The following is a 20,343-nucleotide window of genomic DNA, read 5'->3' on the forward strand; positions in this document are numbered from 1 at the left end:
ATAAATCACCAGGGCCGGATGAAATTTATCCAGGCTGTTAAAAAGAAGTAAGAGAGAAAATAGTGGAAGGTCTGACCATCATTTTCCAGTCATCACTGGATGCAGGTGTTGTGCCGGAGGACTACTAACACCAGAATCACAGAATCACAGAATTGTTGCAGCGCAGAAGGAGGCCATTCGGCCCATCGTGTCTCTGAAAGAACTCGCTCTCTGAAAGAACAATTCACTCAGTTCCATTCCCCCACCTTCTCCCCGTAACCCTGCACATTCTTCCTTTTCATATAACTCTCTAATTCCCTTTTGAATGCTTCAATTGAACCTGCCACCACCACGCTCTCAGGCAGCGCATTCCAGACCTTAACCACTCGCTGTGTGAAAAAGTTTTTCCTCATGTCACTTTTGCTTCTCTTAGCAAATACTTTAAATCTGTGCCCTCTCGTTCTCGATCCTTTCACGAGTGGGAACAGTTTCTCTCTATCTACTCTGTCCAGACCCCTCATGATTTTGAATACTTCTATCAAATCACCTCTCAGCCTTCTCTTCTCCAAGGAAAACAGTCCCAACTTCTCCAATCCTCCTCACAGTTCACAATGCTTCCAAATTTCATATCATCCACAAACTTTGAAATTGTGCCCTGTACACCAAGGTCTAGGTCATTAATATATATCAGGAAAAGCAAGGGTCCCAACACTGATCCCTGGGGAACTCCACTACAAACATTCCTCCAGCCTGAAAACCATCAATTAACCACTGCTCTTTGTTTCCTGTCACTCAACCAATTTTGTATCCATGTTGCTACTGTCCCTTTTATTCCATGAGCTATAACTTTGCTCACAAGTCTGTTGTGTGACACTGTATCAAACGCCTTTTGAAAGTCCATGTACATCACATCAACAGCATTGGCCTCATCAACCTTCTGTGTTACCTCCTCAAAAAAGTTCAGCAAAATGGTCAAGCATGATTTTCTCTTAAGAAATCCATGCTGGCTTTCCTTAATTAACTCGCATTTCTCCAGGTGACAATTGATTTTGTCCCATTTTATTCTTCCCAGAAGTTTCCCCACCACTGAAGTTAAACTGATTGGCCTGTAGTTGCTGGGCTTATCTTTACACCCTTTTTTGAATAAGGGTGTAATGTTTGCAATTCTCCAGTCCTCTGGCACCACCTTAGGAAGACTGAAAAATTATGGCCAGTGCCTCTGCGATTTCCACCATCATGCCTCCTTTTATCTCCCTTTTACTATCTATATGTGTACAGAAAACTGTGCGATTCCCTTTAATGTTAGCTGCCAGTCTCTTTTCATGCTCTCTCTTTGTTTCTCTTATTTACTTTTTCACATCCCCTCTGGACCTTCTATATTCAGCCTGGTTCTCAATAGTATTTTCTACCTGGCATCTGTCATAAGCACACTTTTTCTTCTTTACCAGAATCTCTACCTCTTTTGTCATCCAGGGAGCTCTGGATTTGTTTGCTCTACTTTTCCCCTTCCGAGGGAACATACCTTGACGGTGCCCGAACTATCTCTTCTTTGAAGGTAGCCCATTGTTCATCGATCAGTTTTTCTGTCAGCTTTTGACTCCAATTTATTCGCCCCAGCTCCATTCTTACCCCATTGAAGTTGGCCTTCCCCCAGTTAATCATTCTTACCCTGGATTGCTCGTTGTCCTTTTCCATAGTCAGCCTAAACCTTATGATACAATGATCACTATCCCCTAAATGCTCTCCTCCTGATACTTGATCCACTTGGCCCACCTCATTCTCAAGAACCAGGTCTAGCAGTGGCTCCCTTCTCGTTGGACTAGAAACATATTATTGTAGAAAATGTTCCTGAACATACTCTGGGAACTCTTGTCCCTCACTGCCCTTGTTTTTATTCGTTCATGTGATGTGGGTGTCACTGGCCAGGCCAGCATTTATTACCCATCCCTAATTGCCCTTGAGAAGGTGGTGGTGAGCTGCCTTCTTGAACCGCTACAGTCCATGTGGGGTAGGTAGACCCAGAGTGCTGTTAGGAAGGGAGTTCCAGGATTTTGACCCAGTGACAGTGAAGGAACGGCGATATAGTTCCAAGTCAGGATGGTGTGTGACTTGGAGGGGAACCTTCCACTCCTATTATCCCATTCTATGTTTGGATAACTAAAGTCCCTCATTATAACTACCCGATAATTTTTGCACCTCTCTGTAATTTCCTTTCAAATTTGTTCCTCCATGTCCTTCCCACTAGCTGGTGTCCTGTAGACAACACCGAGCAATGTAACTGCGCCTTTTTGTTCCTCAGCTCTAGCCAAATTGATTCTGTCCTCGACCCCCCTGGGACATCCTTTTTCTCCAACACTGCAATGCTCTCCTTAATTAATACTGTCACCTGTCCCCCTTTTTTCCCTTTCCTATCTATCCTAACATTGTACCTCTGTTTAAAATAGGAGCGAAGGATAGACCGAATAATTACAGGCCAGTCAGTCTAACCTCAGTAGTGGGCAAATTATTGGAATCTATTCTGAGAGACAGGATAAACTGTCATTTAGAAAGGCACAGGTTAATCAAGGATAGTCAGCATGGATTTGTTGAGGGAAGATCTTTTCTGACTAACTTGATTAAATTTTTTGAGGTAGTAACAAGGAAGATTGATGAGGCTAGTGCAGTTGATGTGGTCTACATGGATTTTAGCAAGGCTTTTGACAAGGTCCCACATGGTAGTCTGGTTAAAAAAATAAAATCCCATGGGATCCAGGGAAATGTAGCAAGGTGGATACAAAACTGGCTCAGTGGCAGGAAACAAAGGGTAATTGTTGACGGTGTTTTAGTGACTGGAGGGCTGTTTCCAGTGGTGTTCCACAGGGCTCAGTACTGGGTCCCCTGCTTTTTGTGGTGTATAATAACGATTTGGACAAAATTTAGCGGACATGTTCAAGATGTTTGCAGACGACACTAAGATTGGCTGTGTGGTAGATAGCGAGGAGGATAGCTGGAGGCTGCAGGAAGATATTGATGGTCTGGTCAGGTGGGCAGAAAAGTGGTAAATGGAATTCAACCTGGAGAAGTGTGAGGTGATGCATTTGGGGAGGTCAAACAAGGCAAAGGAATACACGATTAATGGGAAAATACTGAGGAGTGTAGAGGAAGTGAGAGAAAGGAGTGAATGTCACCTCATTACAGAAAGGATGTAACTGCACTAGAGAGGGTACAGAGGAGATTTACGAGGATGTTTCCAGGACTGGAAAAATGCAGCTATGAGGAAAGATTGGATAGGCTGGGGTTGTTCTCCTTGGAACAGAGAAGGCTGAGGGGAGTTTTGATTGAGATGTACAAAATTTTGAGCAGCCTGGATAGAGTGGAGGTGAAGGGTCTATTCACCTTAGCAGAGAGGTCAGTGACGAGGGGGCATAGATTTAAAGTGATTGGTAGAAAAATTAGAGGGGAGATGAAGAAATAAATTTCACCCAGAGGGTGATGATGGTCTGGAACTCACTGCCTGAAAGGGTAGTTGAGGCAGAAACCCTCAACTCATTTAAAAGGTGTCTGGATATGCACCTCAAGTGCTGTAATCTGCAGGGCTACGGACCAAATGCTGGAAGGTGGGATTAGAATGGGTGGCTCATTTATCAGCTGGTGCAGACATGATGGGCCAAATGGCCTCTTTCTGTGCCTTAAACTTTCAACGTTTCTATGTTTCTATGCTTCTATGCTCTGCATGTACTCTGCTCACCAAAAGTGAGGTTACTGGGGCAGAGATGAGAAGAGGGTGAAGTAATAGCCAGTTTATACACTGTGCAGAAACATGTTGTCCAGGTAGCTCTCCAAAATCCAGCGCTTGAGCTCCTCCAGCTGATGACACTTCCTGCACTTGTGGTTGTCCAGGACACAAGAAGCATCCTTATGTTGCCACATGGAACAGGACTGAGGTGCCCTGCCATGCCTATATTTGTTGGACTAACTAAACTTAACAGAGATAAATTAAAGAATTATTAAAGACTTTTATTTTAAAAAATTCACTTTGGGGTTTTATTTGACCTGTGCCTCCAAATCCTTTAGATCCTCCACTTTTACCTATTGGTGTCAGCCTTCCTTGCACATCCTTTAATATCTGCCCACAGCCAAAGCTAGGAATCCTTGGATGGTGCATTCCTGGGTAAGGCCCACTGGATGTCTCTGAGTGGAGATGGGTGAGTGTCGCAGGGTGTGTGTTCCCACGACAGTGGGTCTGTGGAGGAAACTGCCTGGGCACCAATCCCGATATGCTGTCTTGGTGTTTGTATCCTTTTTGTTATTGGAATGTTATTTAACAGATCAGCTCCTCCAGAGCTGGAATTGTCAATTTGTCATGTCTGAGATGCTCATGGTTCAGGATTTACTTGGGAACAATGGCTGAAACCTGCAATTCCTAACACTGACGTCTGTCCCTCTCTCAGCACCTACAACAATCTTTGGATGAGAGCTCAGAACAGCATCAATGACTTGCTGGAACTTGAGTCAGCTGGTACAGCGCTGGACATTAACAAGGATGCTCCAGCCTTCTTTCGATATCAGAACAACCTCTTCATCAAATACATTCGTATCTTCCGCAAGCTGGAGCTTGTGCAGGATCAGATTGCTCACCCCCAGAAATGGAAGGTCGTTGAGATGCTGCTGCAAGGGGTGATGGGTCGAATTCTCGAGGTGCGGAAGGAGATGGTTGATAAAGGACTCTCAGAGTTTCACTTCATGGACGACGTGATTCAGGACCTGAAACTGACGCCGGTGTGTAAGACTGAGTGTGTAAGCTTATTCTGTATGTGTGTAAGTATGGGGTGTTATTGCATCAATACAGTTCTTGAGTGTGTAAGCCTATCATTCGAGTGTATAAGTATGTTTATATACCTCTCCATGCTGTTTAACTAATGCTTGTGTGTGTGTATGAGTGTGTGAATGTAAGCTTTTCCTTATGAATCATTGCATCATTACAGCACAGAAGAAGGCCATACAGACCATCGAGTCCATGCCAGCTCCTTGTGAAGCAATCCAGTCAGTCCCATTCCTGATGCTCGATCCCTGTCGCTCAGCAGGTTTATTTCCTTCAACTGCCCATCCAATTTTCTTTTGAAATTATTGATTGTCTCTGCTTCCACCACCCTCATAGGGAATGAGTTCCAGGTCATTACCACTCGCTGTGTAAACAAGTTCTTCCTCACATTCCCCCTGCATCTCTTGCCCAAAACCTTCAATGTACGTCCCCCAGTCCTTGTACCATGAGCTACTGGGAACAGCTTTTCTTTGTCTACATTATCTAAACCTGTCATAATCTTGTACATCTCGATCAAATCTCCCCTCAATCTCCTTTGCTCCAAGGTGAACATAGGAAATAGGAGCGGGGGAGGCCATTCGGCCCCGGCCCCTCGAGCCTGCTCCGCCATTCAATATGATCAGGTGAAATTGTGAGACTAGCTAAGAGGAAAAAGGAAACATACATAAGGTCTAGGAGGCTGAAGAAAGACGAAGCTTTGAAAGAATATCGGGAATGTAGGACCAATCTGAAACGAGGAATTAAGAGGGCTAAAAGGGGTCATGAAAAATCTTTAGCAAAAAGGGTTAAGGAAAATCCCAAAGCCTTTTATTCATATATAAGGAGCAAGAGGGTAACTAGAGAAAGGATTGGCCCATTCAAGGACAAAGGAGGAAAGTTATGCGTGGAGTCAGAAAAAATGGGTGAGATTCTAAACGAGTACTTTGCATTGGTATTCACCGAGGAGAGGGACATGACGGATGTTGAGGTTAGGGACAGATGTTTGATTACTCTAGGTCAAGTCGGCATAAGGAGAGAGGAAGTGTTGGGTATTCTAAAAGGCATTAAGGTGGACAAGTCCCCAGGTCCGGATGGGATCTATCCCAGGTTACTGAGGGAAGCGAGAGAGGAAATAGCTGGGGCCTTAACAGATATCTTTGCAGCATCCTTAAACACGGGTGAGGTCCCGGAGGACTGGAGAATTGCTAATGTTGTCCCCTTGTTTAAGAAGGGTAGCAGGGAAAATCCAGGTAATTATAGACCGGTGAGCCTGACGTCAGTGGTAGGGAAGCTGCTGGAGAAGATACTGAGGGATAGGATCCATTCCCATTTGGAAGCAAATGGGCTTATCAGTGATAGGCAACATGGTTTTGTGCAGGGAAGGTCATGTCTTACCAACTTAATAGAATTCTTTCAGGAAGTGATAAAGTTGATTGATGAGGGAAGGGCTGTAGATGTCATATACATGGACTTCAGTAAGGCGTTTGATAAGGTTCCCCATGGTCGGCTGATGGAGAAAGTGATGTCGCATGGGGTCCAGGGTGTACTAGCTAGATGGATAAAGAACTGGCTGGGCAACAGGAGACAGAGAGTAGCAGTGGAAGGGAGTTTCTCAAAATGGAGACGTGTGACCAGTGGTGTTCCACAGGGATCCATGCTGGGACCACTGTTGTTTGTGATATACATAAATGATTTGGAGGAAAGTATAGGTGGTCTGATTAGCAAGTTTGCAGACGACACTAAGATTGGTGGAGTAGCAGATAGTGAAGGGGACTGTCAGAGAATACAGCAGAATATAGATAGATTGGAGAGCTGGGCAGAGAAATGGCAGATGGAGTTCAATCAGGGCAAATGCGAGGTGATGCATTTTGGAAGATCCAATTCAAGAGTGAACTATACAGTAAATGGAAAAGTCCTGGGGAAAATTGATGTCCAGGGAGATTTGGGTGTTCAGGTCCATTGTTCCCTGAAGGTGGCAATGCAGGTCAATAGAGTGGTCAAGAAGGCATACGGCATGCTTTCCTTCATCGGACGGGGTATTGAGTATAAGGGTTGGCAGGTCATGTTACAGTTGTATAGGACTTTGGTTCGGCCACATTTGGAATACTGCGTGCAGTTCAGGTCGCCACATTGTCAAAAGGATGTAGATGCTTTGGAGAGGGTGCAGAGGAGGTTCACCAGGATGTTGCCTGGTATGGAGGGCGCTAGCTATGAAGAGAGGTTGAGCAGATTAGGATTATTTTCATTAGAAAGACGGAGGTTGAGGGGGGACCTGATTGAGGTGTACAAAATCATGAGAGGTATAGACAGGGTGGATAACAAGAAGCTTTTTCCCCAGAGTGGGGGATTCAATTACTAGAGGTCACGAGTTCAAAGTGAAAGGGGAAAAGTTTAGGGGGGATATGCGTGGAAAGTTCTTTACGCAGAGGGTGGTGGGTGCCTGGAACGCGTTGCCAGCGGTGGTGGTAGACGCGGGCACGATAGTCTTTTAAGATGTATCTAGACAGATACATGAATGGGCAGGAAGCAAAGAGATACAGACCCTTAGAAAATAGGCGACATGTTTAGATAGAGGATCTGGATCGGCGCAGGCTTGGAGGGCCAAAGGGCCTGTTCCTGTGCTGTAATTTTCTTTGTTGTTCTTTGTTGTTGTTGCTGATCTTCTACCTCAACACCTTTTTCCCGCACTCTCCCCATATCGCTTGATATCTTTAATATCTAGAAATCTGTCGATCTCAGTCTTGAATATACTCAATGATTGAGCTTCCACAGCCCTCTGGGTTAGAGAATTCCAAAGATTCACCACCCTCTGAGTGAAGATATTCCTCCTCATCTCAGTCTTAAATGGCCTGCCCCTTATTCTGAGACTGTGTTCCCTGGCTCTGGACTCACCAGCCAGGGGGAACACCCTTCCTGCATCTACCCTATCCACCCCAGAAGAATTTTGTAAGTTTCAATGAGATCACCTCTCATTCTTCTAAACTCTGGAGAATACAGGTTCATTCTCCTCAATCTCAACTCATAGGACAATCCTGCCACCTCAGGAATCAGTCTGGTGAACCTCCATTGGCCTCCCTCTGTGGCAAGTATATCCTCCTTAGGTAAGGAGACCAAAACGGTACACAATACTCCAGGTGTGGTCTCACCAAGGGTTTATAAAATTGCAGCAAGACTTCTTTACTCCTCTTTACTTGCCACACCCCGAGCCAAGCTGTTCCAGTACAGCTACAACACTGGCATCTACCCTGCAATGTGGAAAATTGCCCAGGTATGTCCACAAAAAGCAGGACAAGTCCAACCCGGCCAATTACCGCCCCATCAGTCTACTCTCAATCATCAGTAAAGTGATGGAAGGTGTCATCAACAGTGCCATCAAGCAGCACTTGCTTAGCAATAACCTGCTCAGTGACACTCAGTTTGGGTTCCGCCAGGGCCAATCAGCTCCTGACCTCATTGCAGCCTTGCTTCAAACATGGACAAAAGGGCTGAACTCAAGAGGTGAGGTGAGCGTGACTGCCCTTGACATCAAGGCAGCATTTGACTGAGTATGGCATCAAGGAGCCCTAGCAAAACTGAGGTCAATGGGAATCAGGGGGAAAACCCTCCGCTGGTTGGAGTCATACCTAGCGCAAAGGAAGATGGTTGTGGTTGTTGGAGGTCAATCATCTGAGCTCCAGGATATTACTGCAGGAGTTCCTCAGGTAGTGTCCTAGGCCCAACCATATTCTGCTGCTTCATCAATGACCTTCCTTCAATCATAAGGTCAGAAGTGGGGATGTTCGTTGATGATTGCACCATGTTCAGCACCATTCGTGATTCCTCAGATACTGAAACAGTCCGTGTAGAAATGCAGCAAGACCTGGACAATATCCAGGCTTGGGCTGATAAGTGGCAAGTAAAATTCACACCACACAAGTGCCAGGCAATGACCATCTCCAACAAGAGAGAATCTAACCATCTCCCCTTGACATTCAACGGCATTACCATTGCTGAATCCCCCACTATCAACATCCTGGGGGCTACCATTGACCAGAAACTGAACTGGAGTAGCCATATAAATACCATGGCTACAAGAGCAGGTCAGAGGCTCGGAAACCTGCGGCGAGTAACTCACCTCCTGACTCCCCAAAGCCTGTCCACCATCTACAAGGCACAAGTCAGGAGTGTGATGGAATACTCTCCACTTGCCTGGATGGGTGCAGCTCCAACAACACTCAAGAAGCTCGACACCATCCAGGACAAAGCAGCCCGCTTGATTGGCACCCCATCTACAAACATTCACTCCCTCCACCACCGACGCACAGTGGCAGCAGTGTGTACCATCTACAAGATGCACTGCAGCAATGCACCAAGGCTCCTTAGACAGCACCTTCCAAACCCGCGACCTCTCCCAACTAGAAGGACAAGGGCAGCAGATGCATGGGAACACCACCACCTGCAAGTTTCCCTCCAAGTCACACACCATCCTGATTTGGAACTATATCACCGTTCCTTCACTGTCGCTGGGTCAAAATCCTGGAACTCCCTTCCTAACAGCACTGTGGGTGTACCTACCCCACATGGACTGCAGCGGTTCAAGAAGGCAGCTCACCATCACCTTCTCAAGGGCAATTAGGGATGGTCAATAAATGCTGGTCTGGCCAGCGACACCCACATCCCATGAATGAATAAAAAAAAAATTATAGAAAGTTTAAGGCACAGAAAGAGGCCACTTGGCCCATCGTGTCTGCGCTAACTGAAAAATGAGCCACCCATTCTAATCCCACTTTCCAGCATTTGGTCCGTAGCCCTGCAGATTACTGCACTTGAGGTGCATATCCAGACACTTTTTCACTGAGTTGTAAGTTTCTGCTACCCTCCAGGTGTGATTTTATCGAAAGCCTTCTCATACTCCAAATACACCACATCCACTGGTTCCCCCTTATTTATTCTGTTCGTAACATCCTGAAAAAACTCCAACAGGTTTGTCAAACATAATTTCCCCTTCATAAATCTATGCTGCCTCTGCCCAATCGGATCCATTATTCTCTAAGTTTCCAGTAATCACATGCTTTATCATAGATTCCAGTATTTTCCCTACTACGGATGTTTGGCTAACAGGTCTGTAATTCCCTGCTTTCTCTCTCCCTCCTTTCTTAAATAATGGGGTTACATTTGCTACCTTGCAATCCTCAGGAACCGCTCCAGAATCTATAGAATTTTGGAAGGTGATCACCAATGCATCCACTATCTCTACAGTCACCTCTTTCAACACTCTGGGATGTAGATCATCAGGTCCAGGGGATTTATCAACTTTCAGTGCCATTAATACCTTCTGTACTACTTTTTTACGAATAGTAATTTCTTTCAGTTTCCCATTCTCACTAGTCCCTTAGTTCTCTGGTATTTTCCTCCATGAAGACAGACATAAAGTATTTGTTTAGTTTCTCTGCCATTTCCTTATTCCCCATTATAAATTCCTCTGTCTCACATTTGTCTTTGCTAATCATTTTTACATATCGATAGAAGCTTTTACAGTCCATTTTTATGTTTCTTGCTAGCTTACTTTCATATTCTATTTTCTCTTTCTTTATCAGTTTTATGGTCCTCCTTTGCTGAATTCTAAAACATTCCCAATCCTCAGGCTTACTACTTTTTTTTGCAACTTTCTGTGCCTCTTCCATTGATCTAATACAGTTTATAACTTCTCTTGTTAGTCATGGTTGGATCACCTTTCCTGCTGGGTTTTGTGCCTCAAATGAATGTAAATTTGTTGTAAACCATGAATTGATTCTTTAAATGCTATCCATTGCCTGTCTACCATCATAACAGGGTGTAACGTTTGCAATTCTCCAGTCCTCTGGCACCACCCCCAGTCTAAGGAAGACTGAAAAATTATGCCCATTGCCTCTGCAATTTCCACCCTCACGTCCTTCAGTATACTTGGATGCATCTCATCCGGTCCTGGTGTTTTATCCACTTTAAGTACAGAAAGCCTATCTAATAATTCCTCTTTATCAATTTTAAACCCCTCTAATGTCTGAATTACCTCCTCTTTCACCATCGCCTGGGTTGCATCTTCTTCCTTGGTAAAGACAGATGCAAAGTATTTATTTAATATCTTAGCGATGCCCTCTACCTCCATGTGTTTGCCCTACTTTTCCCCTTCCGAGGGAACAGACCTTGGCTATCTCTTCTTTGAAGGTAGCCCATTTTTCAGCAATCAGTTTTCCTGCCAGATTTTGACTCCAGTTTATTTGCCCCAGTTCCATTCTTACCCCATTGAAGTTGGCCTTCCCCCAGTTAATTATTCTTACCCTGGATTGATTAGATTAGATTAGAGATACAGCACTGAAACAGGCCCTTCAGCCCACCGAGTCTGTGCCGAACATCAACCACCCATTTATACTAATCCTACACTAATCCCATATTCCTACCAAACATCCCCACCTGTCCCTATATTTCCCTACCACCTACCTATACTAGTGACAATTTATAATGGCCAATTTACCTATCAACCTGCAAGTCTTTTGGCTTGTGGGAGGAAACCGGAGCACCCGGAGAAAACCCACGCAGACACAGGGAGAACTTGCAAACTCCACACAGGCAGTACCCGGAATTGAACCCGGGTTCCCTGGAGCTGTGAGGCTGCGGTGCTAACCACTGCACCACTGTGCCGCCCTTGCTCTTTGTCCTTTTCCATAGTCAGCCTAAACCTTATGATACAATGAACACTATCCCCTAAATGTGTACAAAATCATGAGAGGTATAGACAGGGTGGACAGCAAGAGGCTTTTTCCCAGAGTGGGGGTTTCAATTACTAGAGGACACGAGTTCAAAGTGAAAGGGGAAATGTTTAGGGGGGATATGCGTGGAAAGTTCTTTACGCAGAGGGTGGTGGGCACCTGGAACGCGTTGCCAGAGGAGGTGGTAGGCGCGGGCACGATGGAGTCTTTTAAGATGTATCTAGACAGATACATGAATGGGCAGGAAGAAAAGAGATACAGAACCTTAGAAAATAGGCGACATGTTTAGTGAGAGGATCTGGATCGGCGCAGGCTTGGAGGGCCGAAGGGCCAGTTCCTGTGCTGTAATTATCTTTGTTCTTTGTTCTTTGTTCTAAATGCTCTCCTATTGATACTTAATCCACTTGGCCCACCTTATTCCCAAGAACCAGGTCTAGCAGTGCCTCCTTTCTCATTGGACTAGAAACATACTGTTGTAGAAAATTTTCCTGAACATACTCTAGGAACTCTTGTACCTCACTGCCCTTTACACTACTATTATCCCAGTGTCGCAGTGGTTAGCACCGCAGCCTCACAGCTCCAGTGACCAGGGTTCAATTCTGGGTACTGCACGTGTGGAGTTTGCAAGTTCTCCCTGTGTCTGCGTGGGTTTCCTCCGGGTGCTCCGGTTTCCTCCCACAAGCCAAAAGACTTGCAGGTTGGTAGGTAAATTGGCCATTATAAATTGCCCCTAGTATAGGTAGGTGGTAGGGAAATATAGGGACAGGTGGGGATGTGGTAGGAATATGGGATTAGTGTAGGATTAGTATAAATGGGTGGTTGATGTTCGGCACAGATTCGGTGGGCCGAAGGGCCTGTTTCAGTGCTGTATCTCTAAACTAAACTACATTTGGATAATTAAAGTCTCCCTATAATTTTTGCACCTTTCTGTAATTTTCTTGCAATTTTGTTCCTCCATGTCCTTCCTACTAGCTGGTGTCCTATAGACAACACCGAGCAGTGTAACTGCACCTTTTTTGTTTCTTAGCTCTCGCCAAATTGATTGTGTCCTCGACCCCCCCGGGACATCCTTTTTCTCCAACACTGCAATGCTCTCCTTAATCAATACTGCCACCCCTCCCCCTTTTTTCCATTTCCTATCTTTCCTGAACACCTTGTACCCAGGAATATTTAACACCCAGTCCTGCTCTTCTTTGAGCCAGCTCTCTGTTAAAGCCACAATATCATATTCCACATGTCAATCTGTGCCTGTATCTCACCAGGCTTATTAACCACACTCCGTACATTCACAGACATACACATTAACCCTGATTCAGACTTTATTACTTTCTCCCTTACACTGAACCCACCTAATAATGTACTATTCCCTACTCTCGTGCTATCTGTCTCCCCCAGTATTCTGTACACCTTGGTGTTCCTCTCTAATACTTGCTCCCAGGTTGGAAGCTAAAAGGCAGGACGAGCAGGATAGTAATTTCAGGATTGATACCGGTGCCACGTGCTAGTGAGACTAGAAACAGGGAGCGAGTGCAGCTGAACACGTGGCTACAGAGCTGGTGTAGGAGGGAGGGCTTCAGATATGTAGATCATTGGGATACCTTCTGGGGAAGGTGGGACCTGTACAAGAAGGACGGGTTACATCTGAACTGGAGGGGCACCAATATCCTGGGCGGGAGGTTTGCTAGAGCTCTTCGGGAGGGTTTAAACTAGTTTGGCAGGGGGATGGGAACCGGAGCTACGGATCAGTGGATGGGGTAGCTGTTGAACAGGCAGATACCGAGTGCAGAGAGTCTGTGAGGAAGGTTAGACAGTTGACAGGGCAAAGTTGCAGCCAGTATGATGGGTTGAAGTGTGTCTATTTTAACGCAAGAAGTGTCAGGAATAAGGGTGATGAACTTAGAGCATGAATCAATACTTGGAGCTACGATGTTGTGGCCATTACGGAGACTTGGATATCACAGGGGCAGGAATGGATGTTGGATGTTCCGGGGTTTAGATGTTTCAAAAGGAATAGGGAGGGAGGTAAAAGAGGTGGGGGAGTGGCATTGCTAATCAGGGATAGTATCACAGCTGCAGAAAGGGAGGTCGTCGAGGAGGGTTTGTCTACTGAGTCATTATGGGTGGAAGTCAGAAACAGGAAAGGAGCAGTCACTTTGTTTGGAGTTTTCTATAGAGCCCCCAATAGCAACAGAGACACGGAGGAACAGATTGGGAGGCAGATTTTGGAAAGGTGCAGAAGTAACAGGGTTGTTGTCATGGGTGACTTCAACTTCCCTAATATTGATTGGAACCTCCTTAGTGCAAAGAGTTTGGATGGAGCAGATTTTGTCTGGTGTGTCCAGGAAGGTTTCCTGACTCAATATGTAGATAGGCTGACTAGAGGGGAGGCTATGTTGGATTTGGTGCTTTGCAACGAACCAGGCCAGGTGGCAGATCTCTCGGTGGGAGAGCATTTCGGTGACAGTGATCACAACTCCCTGACCTTTACTATAGTCATGGAGAGAGACAGGAGTTGACGGGATGGGAAAATATTTAATTGGGGGAGGGGGAATTACAAGGCTATTAGGCAGGAACTGGGAGCTTAAATTGGGAACAGATGTTCTCAGGGAAATGCACGACAGAAACGTGGAGGTTGTTTAGGGAGCACTTGCTGCGACTGCTGGAGAGGTTTGTCCCGATGAGGCAAGGAAGGGATGGTAGGGTGAAGGAACCTTGGATGACAAGAGATGTGGAACAGCTAGTCAAGAGGAAGAAGGAAGCTTACTTAAGGTTGAGGAAGCAAGGATCAGACAGGGCTCCAGAGGGTTACAAGGTAGCCAGGAAGGACGTGAAAAATGGACTTAGGAGAGCTAGAAGGGGACATGAAAAAGTCTTGGCGGGTAGGATTAAGGAAAATCCGAAGGCGTTCTACACTTATGTGAGGAACAAGAGGATGGCCAGAGTGAGGGTAGGGATGATCAGGGATAGTGGAGGGAACTTGTGCCTGGAGTCGGAGGAGGTAGGGGAGGTCCTAAATGAATACTTTGCTTCAGTATTCACTAGTGAGAGGGACCTGGTCGTTTGTGAGGACAGCATGAAACAGGCTGATATGCTTGAACAGGTTGAGGTTAAGAGGGAGGATGTGCTGGAAAGTTTGAATGATATGAGGACAGATAAGTCCCCGGGGCCAGACGGGATATACCCAAGGATATTACGGGAAGCAAGGGAAGAGATTGCTACGCCTTTGGCGACGATCTTTGCGTCCTCACTGTCCACTGGAGTAGTGCCGGATGATTGGAGGGTGGCAAATGTTGTTCCCTTGTTCAAGAAAGGGAATAGGGATAACCCTGGGAATTATAGACCAGTCAGTCTTACATCGGTAGTGGGAAAATTATTGGAGAGGATTCTGAGAGACAGGATTTATGATTATTTGGAAAAGCATGGTTTGATTAGAGACAGTCAGCATGGCTTTGTGAGGGGCAGGTCATGCCTCACAAGCCTTATTGAATTCTTTGAAGATGTGACAAAACACATTGATGAAGGAAGAGCAGTGGATGTGGTGTATATTGATTTTAGCAAGGCGTTTGATAAGGTTCCCCATGGTAGGCTCATTCAGAAAGTAAGGAGGCATGGGATACAGGGAAATTTGGCGGTCTGGATACAAAATTGGCTGGCCCATAGAAGTCAGAGGGTGGTAGTAGATGGAAAGTATTCAGCATGGAGCTCGGTGACCAGTGGTGTTCCACAAGGATCTGTTCTGGGACCTCTGCTCTTTGTGATTTTTATAAATGACTTGGATGAGGAAGTGGAAGGCTGGGTTAGTAAGTCTGCCGATGACACGAAGGTTGCTGGAGTTGTGGATAGTGTGGAAGGCTGTTGTCGGTTGCAACGGGACATTGACAGGATGCAGAGCTGGGCTGAGAAGTGGCAGATGGAGTTCAACCTGGAAAAGTGTGAAGTGATTCATTTTGGAAGGTCGAATTTGAATGCAGAATACAGGCTTAAAGACAGTATTCTTGGTAGTGTGGAGGAACAGAGAGATCTTGGGGTCCATGTCCATCGATCGTTCAAAGTTGCCACCCAAGTTGATAGGGTTGTTAGCGAGGCGTATGGTGTGTTGGCTTTCATTAACAGGGGGATTGAGTTTAAAAGCCGCGAGGTTATGCTGCAGCTCTATAAAGCCCTGGTTCGACCACACTTGGAATATTGTGTTCAGTTCTGGTCGCCTCATTATAGGAAGGATGTGGAAGCTTTAGAGAGGGTGCAGAGGAGATTTACCAGGATGCTGCCTGGACTGGAGGGCATGTCTTATGAAGAAAGATTGAGGGAGCTAGGGCTTTTCTCATTGGAGCGAAGAAGGATGAGAGGTGACTTGATAGAGGGGTACAAGATGATGAGAGGCATAGATAGGGTGGATAGTCAGAGACTTTTTCCCAGGGCAGAAAGGGCTATCACCAGGGGGCATAATTTTAAGGTGATTAGAGGAAGGTTTCAGGGAGATGTCAGAGGTAGGTTCTTTACACAGAGAGTAGTGGGTGCATGGAATGCATTGCCAGCGGTGGTATTAGAAGCAGATACATTAGGGACATTTAAGCGACTCTTGGATAGGTACATGGGTGATAGTAGAATGAAGGGTAGGTCGTTACTTAGATCTTGAGTAGGTTAAAGGTTCGGCAGAACATCGTGGGCCGAAGGGCCTGTACTGTGCTGTACTGTTCTATGTTCTATGATCGAATTGCCATAACAGAGACATGGCTGCAGGGTGACTAAGGCTGGGTGCTGAATGTTCAAGGGTATTCAACAATTAGGAAGGATAGGCAAAAAGGAAAGTGAGGTGGGATAGCGCTGTTAATAAAGGATGAGATCAGTACATTAGTGAGAGAGGATCTTGGATCAAAACATCTGAAAAACTGTGTGCAGACTGCAAGCTGAGTGTGGAGATTCGAGTTTGGTAAGTGGGGATTTTAAATGTTGTTATCTTTATAAAAGTCTGGTCTGCAGTTAGCATTTAACTGGGATTTACCCCCTAGGTTAAAGTAGGGTAAAGAAAGTAAAGTAAGTTTCTTACAGTTGTAGCTGTACTGGAACAGCTTGGCTAGGGGTGCAGCACGTTCTGGAGCACAGGTCTTCAGGCTTAATGGTAATGGTAGAGTGGGAGATATGGTGAGAGATTGGGAAATGTTGGTGGTCGGAGGGATCTGGGTGTCCTTGTACATGAATAACAGAAACTTAGCATGCAGATACAGCAAGCAATCTGTATGTTAGCCTTTATTTCAAGGGGGTTTTAGTACAAGAGTAAGGAATTCCTTCTAAATGTTACAGAGCTTTGGTGAGACCACACCTTGAATACTGTGTGCAGTTTTGGTCTCCACATTTAAGGAAGGATATACTTGCATTGGAGGCAGTGCAGCGAAGATTTACTAAATTGGTCCCTGGGATGAGGGGGTTGTCCTATGATGAGAGGCTGAGTAAATTGGGACTATATTCTCTGGAGTTTAGAAGAATGAGAGGTGATCGAATTGAGATATACAAGATTCTGAAAGGGTTTGATAGGGTAGAAGCTGAGAGATTGTTCCCACTGGTTGGGGAATCTCGAACACGGGGACACAGTCTCAGGATAAGGAGCCAATCATTCAGGACTGAGATGAGGAGAAATTACTTCACTCAAAGGGTTGTGAATCTTTGGAATTCTCTGCAAAGAACAAAGAACAGTACAGCACAGGAACAGGCCATTCGGCCCTCCAAGCCTGCGCCGATCTTGATGCCTGTCTAAACTAAAACCTTCTGCACTTCCGGGGTCCGTATCCCTCTATTCCCATCCTATTCATATATTTATTTAGGAAGGATGTGGAAGCCTTGGAGAGGGTGCAGAGGAGATTTACCAGGATGTTGCCTGGAATGGAGAATAAGTCTTACGAGGAAAGGCTGAACATTCTAGGCCTCTTCTCATTAGAACGGAGAAGGATGAGGGGTGACATGATAGAGGTTTATAAGATGATCAGGGGAATAGATAGGGTAGACAGTCAGAAACTTTTTCCCCGGGTGGAGCAAAGCGTTACAAGGGGTCATAAATTTAAGGTGAAGGGTGGGAGATATAAGGGGGATGTCAGGGGAAGGTTCTTTACCCAGAGAGTGGTCGAGGCATGGAATGCCTTGCCCGGGGAAGTTGTTGAGTCAGAAACTTTAGGGACTTTCAAAAGGCCTTTGGATAGGTATATGGATAAAGGAGAATGATGGGGTATAGATTACATTGTCCTTGACAGAGGACAAAGGATCGGCACAACATTGTGGGCCGAAGGGCCTGTTCTGTGCTGTATGTTCTATGTTCTATGTTCTATGTCTCTTAAACGTCGTATCGTATCTGCTTCCACCACCTCCCCTGGCAGCAAGTTCCAGGCACTCACCACCCTCTGTGTAAAGAACTTGCCTCGCACATCCCCTCTAAACTTTGCCCCTCGCACCTTAAACCTATGTCCCCTAGTAACTGACTCTTCCACCCTGGGAAAAAGCTTCTGACTATCCACTCTGTCCATGCCGATTATAACTTTGTAAACCTCTCTCATGTTGCCCCTCCACCTCCGTCGTTCCAGTGAAAACAATTCGAGTTTATCCAACCTCTCCTCATAGCTAATGCCCTCCAGACCAGGCAACATCCTGGTAAACCTCCTCTGTACCCTCTCCAAAGCCTCCACGTCCTTCTGGTAGTGTGGCGACCAGAATTGCACGCAATATTCTAAGTGTGGCCTAACTAAAGTTCTGTACAGCTGCAGCATGACTTGTCAATTTTTATACTCTATGCCCCGACCGATGAAGGCAAGCATGCCGTATGCCTTCTTGACTACCTTATCCACCTGCGTTGCCACTTTCAGTGACCTGTGGACCTGTACGCCCAGATCTCTCTGCCTGTCAATACTCCTAAGGGTTCTGCCATTTACTGTATACTTTCCACCTGCATTAGACCTTCCAAAATGCATTACCACACATTTGTCCGGATTAAACTCCATTTGCCATTTCTCCGGCCAACTCTCCAACCGATCTATATCCTGCTGTATCCTCTGACAATCCTCATCATTATCCACAACTCCACCAACCTTTGTGTCGTCCGCAAACTTACTAATCAGACCAGTTACATTTTCCTCCAAATCATTTATATATACTACAAACAGCAAAGGTCCCAGCACTGATCCCTGCGGAACACCACTAGTCACAGCCCTCCATTCAGAAAAGCACCCTTCCACTGCTACCCTCTGTCTTCTATGACTGAGCCAGTTCTGTATCCATCTTGCCAGCTCCCCTCTGATCCTGTGTGACTTCACCTTTTGTACCAGTCTGCCATGAGGGACCTTGTCAAAGGCTTTACTGAAGTCCATATCGACAACATCCACTGCCCTTCCTTCATCAATCATCTTTGTCACTTCCTCAAAAAACTCGACCTCCCCTTCACAAAACCATGCTGCCTCTCGCTAATAAGTTCATTTGTTTCCAAATGGGAGTAAATCCTGTCCCGAAGAATCCTCTCTAATAGTTTCCCTACCACTGATGTAAGGCTCACCGGCCTATAATTTCCTGGATTATCCTTGCTACCCTTCTTAAACAAAGGAACAACATTGGCTATTCTCCAGTCCTCTGGGACCTCACCTGTAGCCAATGAGGATATAAAGATTTCTGTCAAGGCCCCAGCAATTTCTTCCTTGCCTCCCTCAGTATTCTGGGGTAGATCCCATCAGGCCCTGGGGACTTATCTACCTTAATGCTTTGCAAGACGCCCAACACCTCCTTTTTGATATCGACATGACCGAGACTATCTACACTCTTTTCCCTCGACTCATCATCCAAACCCAGAGGATTGTGGATGTTCCATCATTGAATATATTTCAGGCTGGGATAGATAGATTTTTGGTCTCTCAGGGAATCAAGGGATATGGGGAGTGGGCGGGAAAGTGAAATTGAAGCCTAAGATCAGCCATGATTGTATTGAATGACGGAGCAGGTTCGATTGGCCAAATGGTCGACTCCTGCTCCTATTTCTTGTGTTCTTGTCTTAACCAATTCTCCATCCATGCTAATACATCACCCACAACTCCATGAGCCCTTATATTGTGTAACAATCACTTGTGTAGCTCCTTATCGAATGCTTCCTGGAAATTCAAATATACCGCAACAACTGACTCCCCTGCTAGTTACACGACTCAAAACACAGATTCACCAAACACAACTTCCCTTTCCTAAAGCTAGGCAGACTCTGCCCAAATTCAAAGTACCCTGATTCCATAATGATGGATTCTAGCATTTTCCTGACAGCTTATGTCAGACTAACTGGCCATTAGTTCCCATTATCTCTCCCCGTCATTCCTTGAAGAGCAGTCTTTCATTTTCTAACTCGCAATCCATTGGGGAATGTTGTAGAATCGCAGGAACTCTGGGAGATCAAAGCTACTGCAGCTCGTTTCCTCACATTCACACAGACACCTGCATTACTGGTCAGCCCCTCATAGTCATGCAGCAAACTGCATTACTGGTCATTCCTTCAACCTCACACAGACACCTGCATTACTGGTCAGTCCCTCGGACTAATGCAGACAGCTGCATTAATAGTTGTTCACTTACAATCAAATAACCACCAGCATAACTGGTCAGTCACTTGGACCCATGCAGCCACCTGCATTGCTGGTAAGTCCCTCACTCAAGCAGCCACTCATATTACTGGTCAGTCCCTCGGACCCATGCAGTCACTTGCATTACTGGTCAGTCCCTCGGACTCATGCAGTCTGCTTCATTCCTGCTCATTCCGTCACCCTCACACAGTCACTTGCATTACTGGTGAGTTAGTCACACTCATGCAGCCACCTGCATTATTGCTCAGTCCCTCACTCTCATGCA

At 45.7% G+C, this 20,343-nt stretch overlaps 1 protein-coding gene across 1 annotated transcript in view; it reads left to right on the top strand.

Annotated features, from left to right (window-relative positions):
• Positions 1–20,343, top strand: part of LOC137369689 (dynein regulatory complex protein 11-like) — a 486,226-nt gene that overhangs the window by 34,374 nt on the left and 431,509 nt on the right. The window contains exon 2 of the mRNA XM_068031024.1: positions 4,410–4,737. Within this exon, the coding sequence (XP_067887125.1) occupies positions 4,410–4,737 (328 nt within the window). The remainder of the gene's footprint in view (positions 1–4,409; positions 4,738–20,343) is intronic.

This window comes from Heterodontus francisci, chromosome 5 (genome assembly GCF_036365525.1).
Source record: "Heterodontus francisci isolate sHetFra1 chromosome 5, sHetFra1.hap1, whole genome shotgun sequence".
Taxonomy (NCBI): Eukaryota; Metazoa; Chordata; class Chondrichthyes; order Heterodontiformes; family Heterodontidae; genus Heterodontus; species Heterodontus francisci.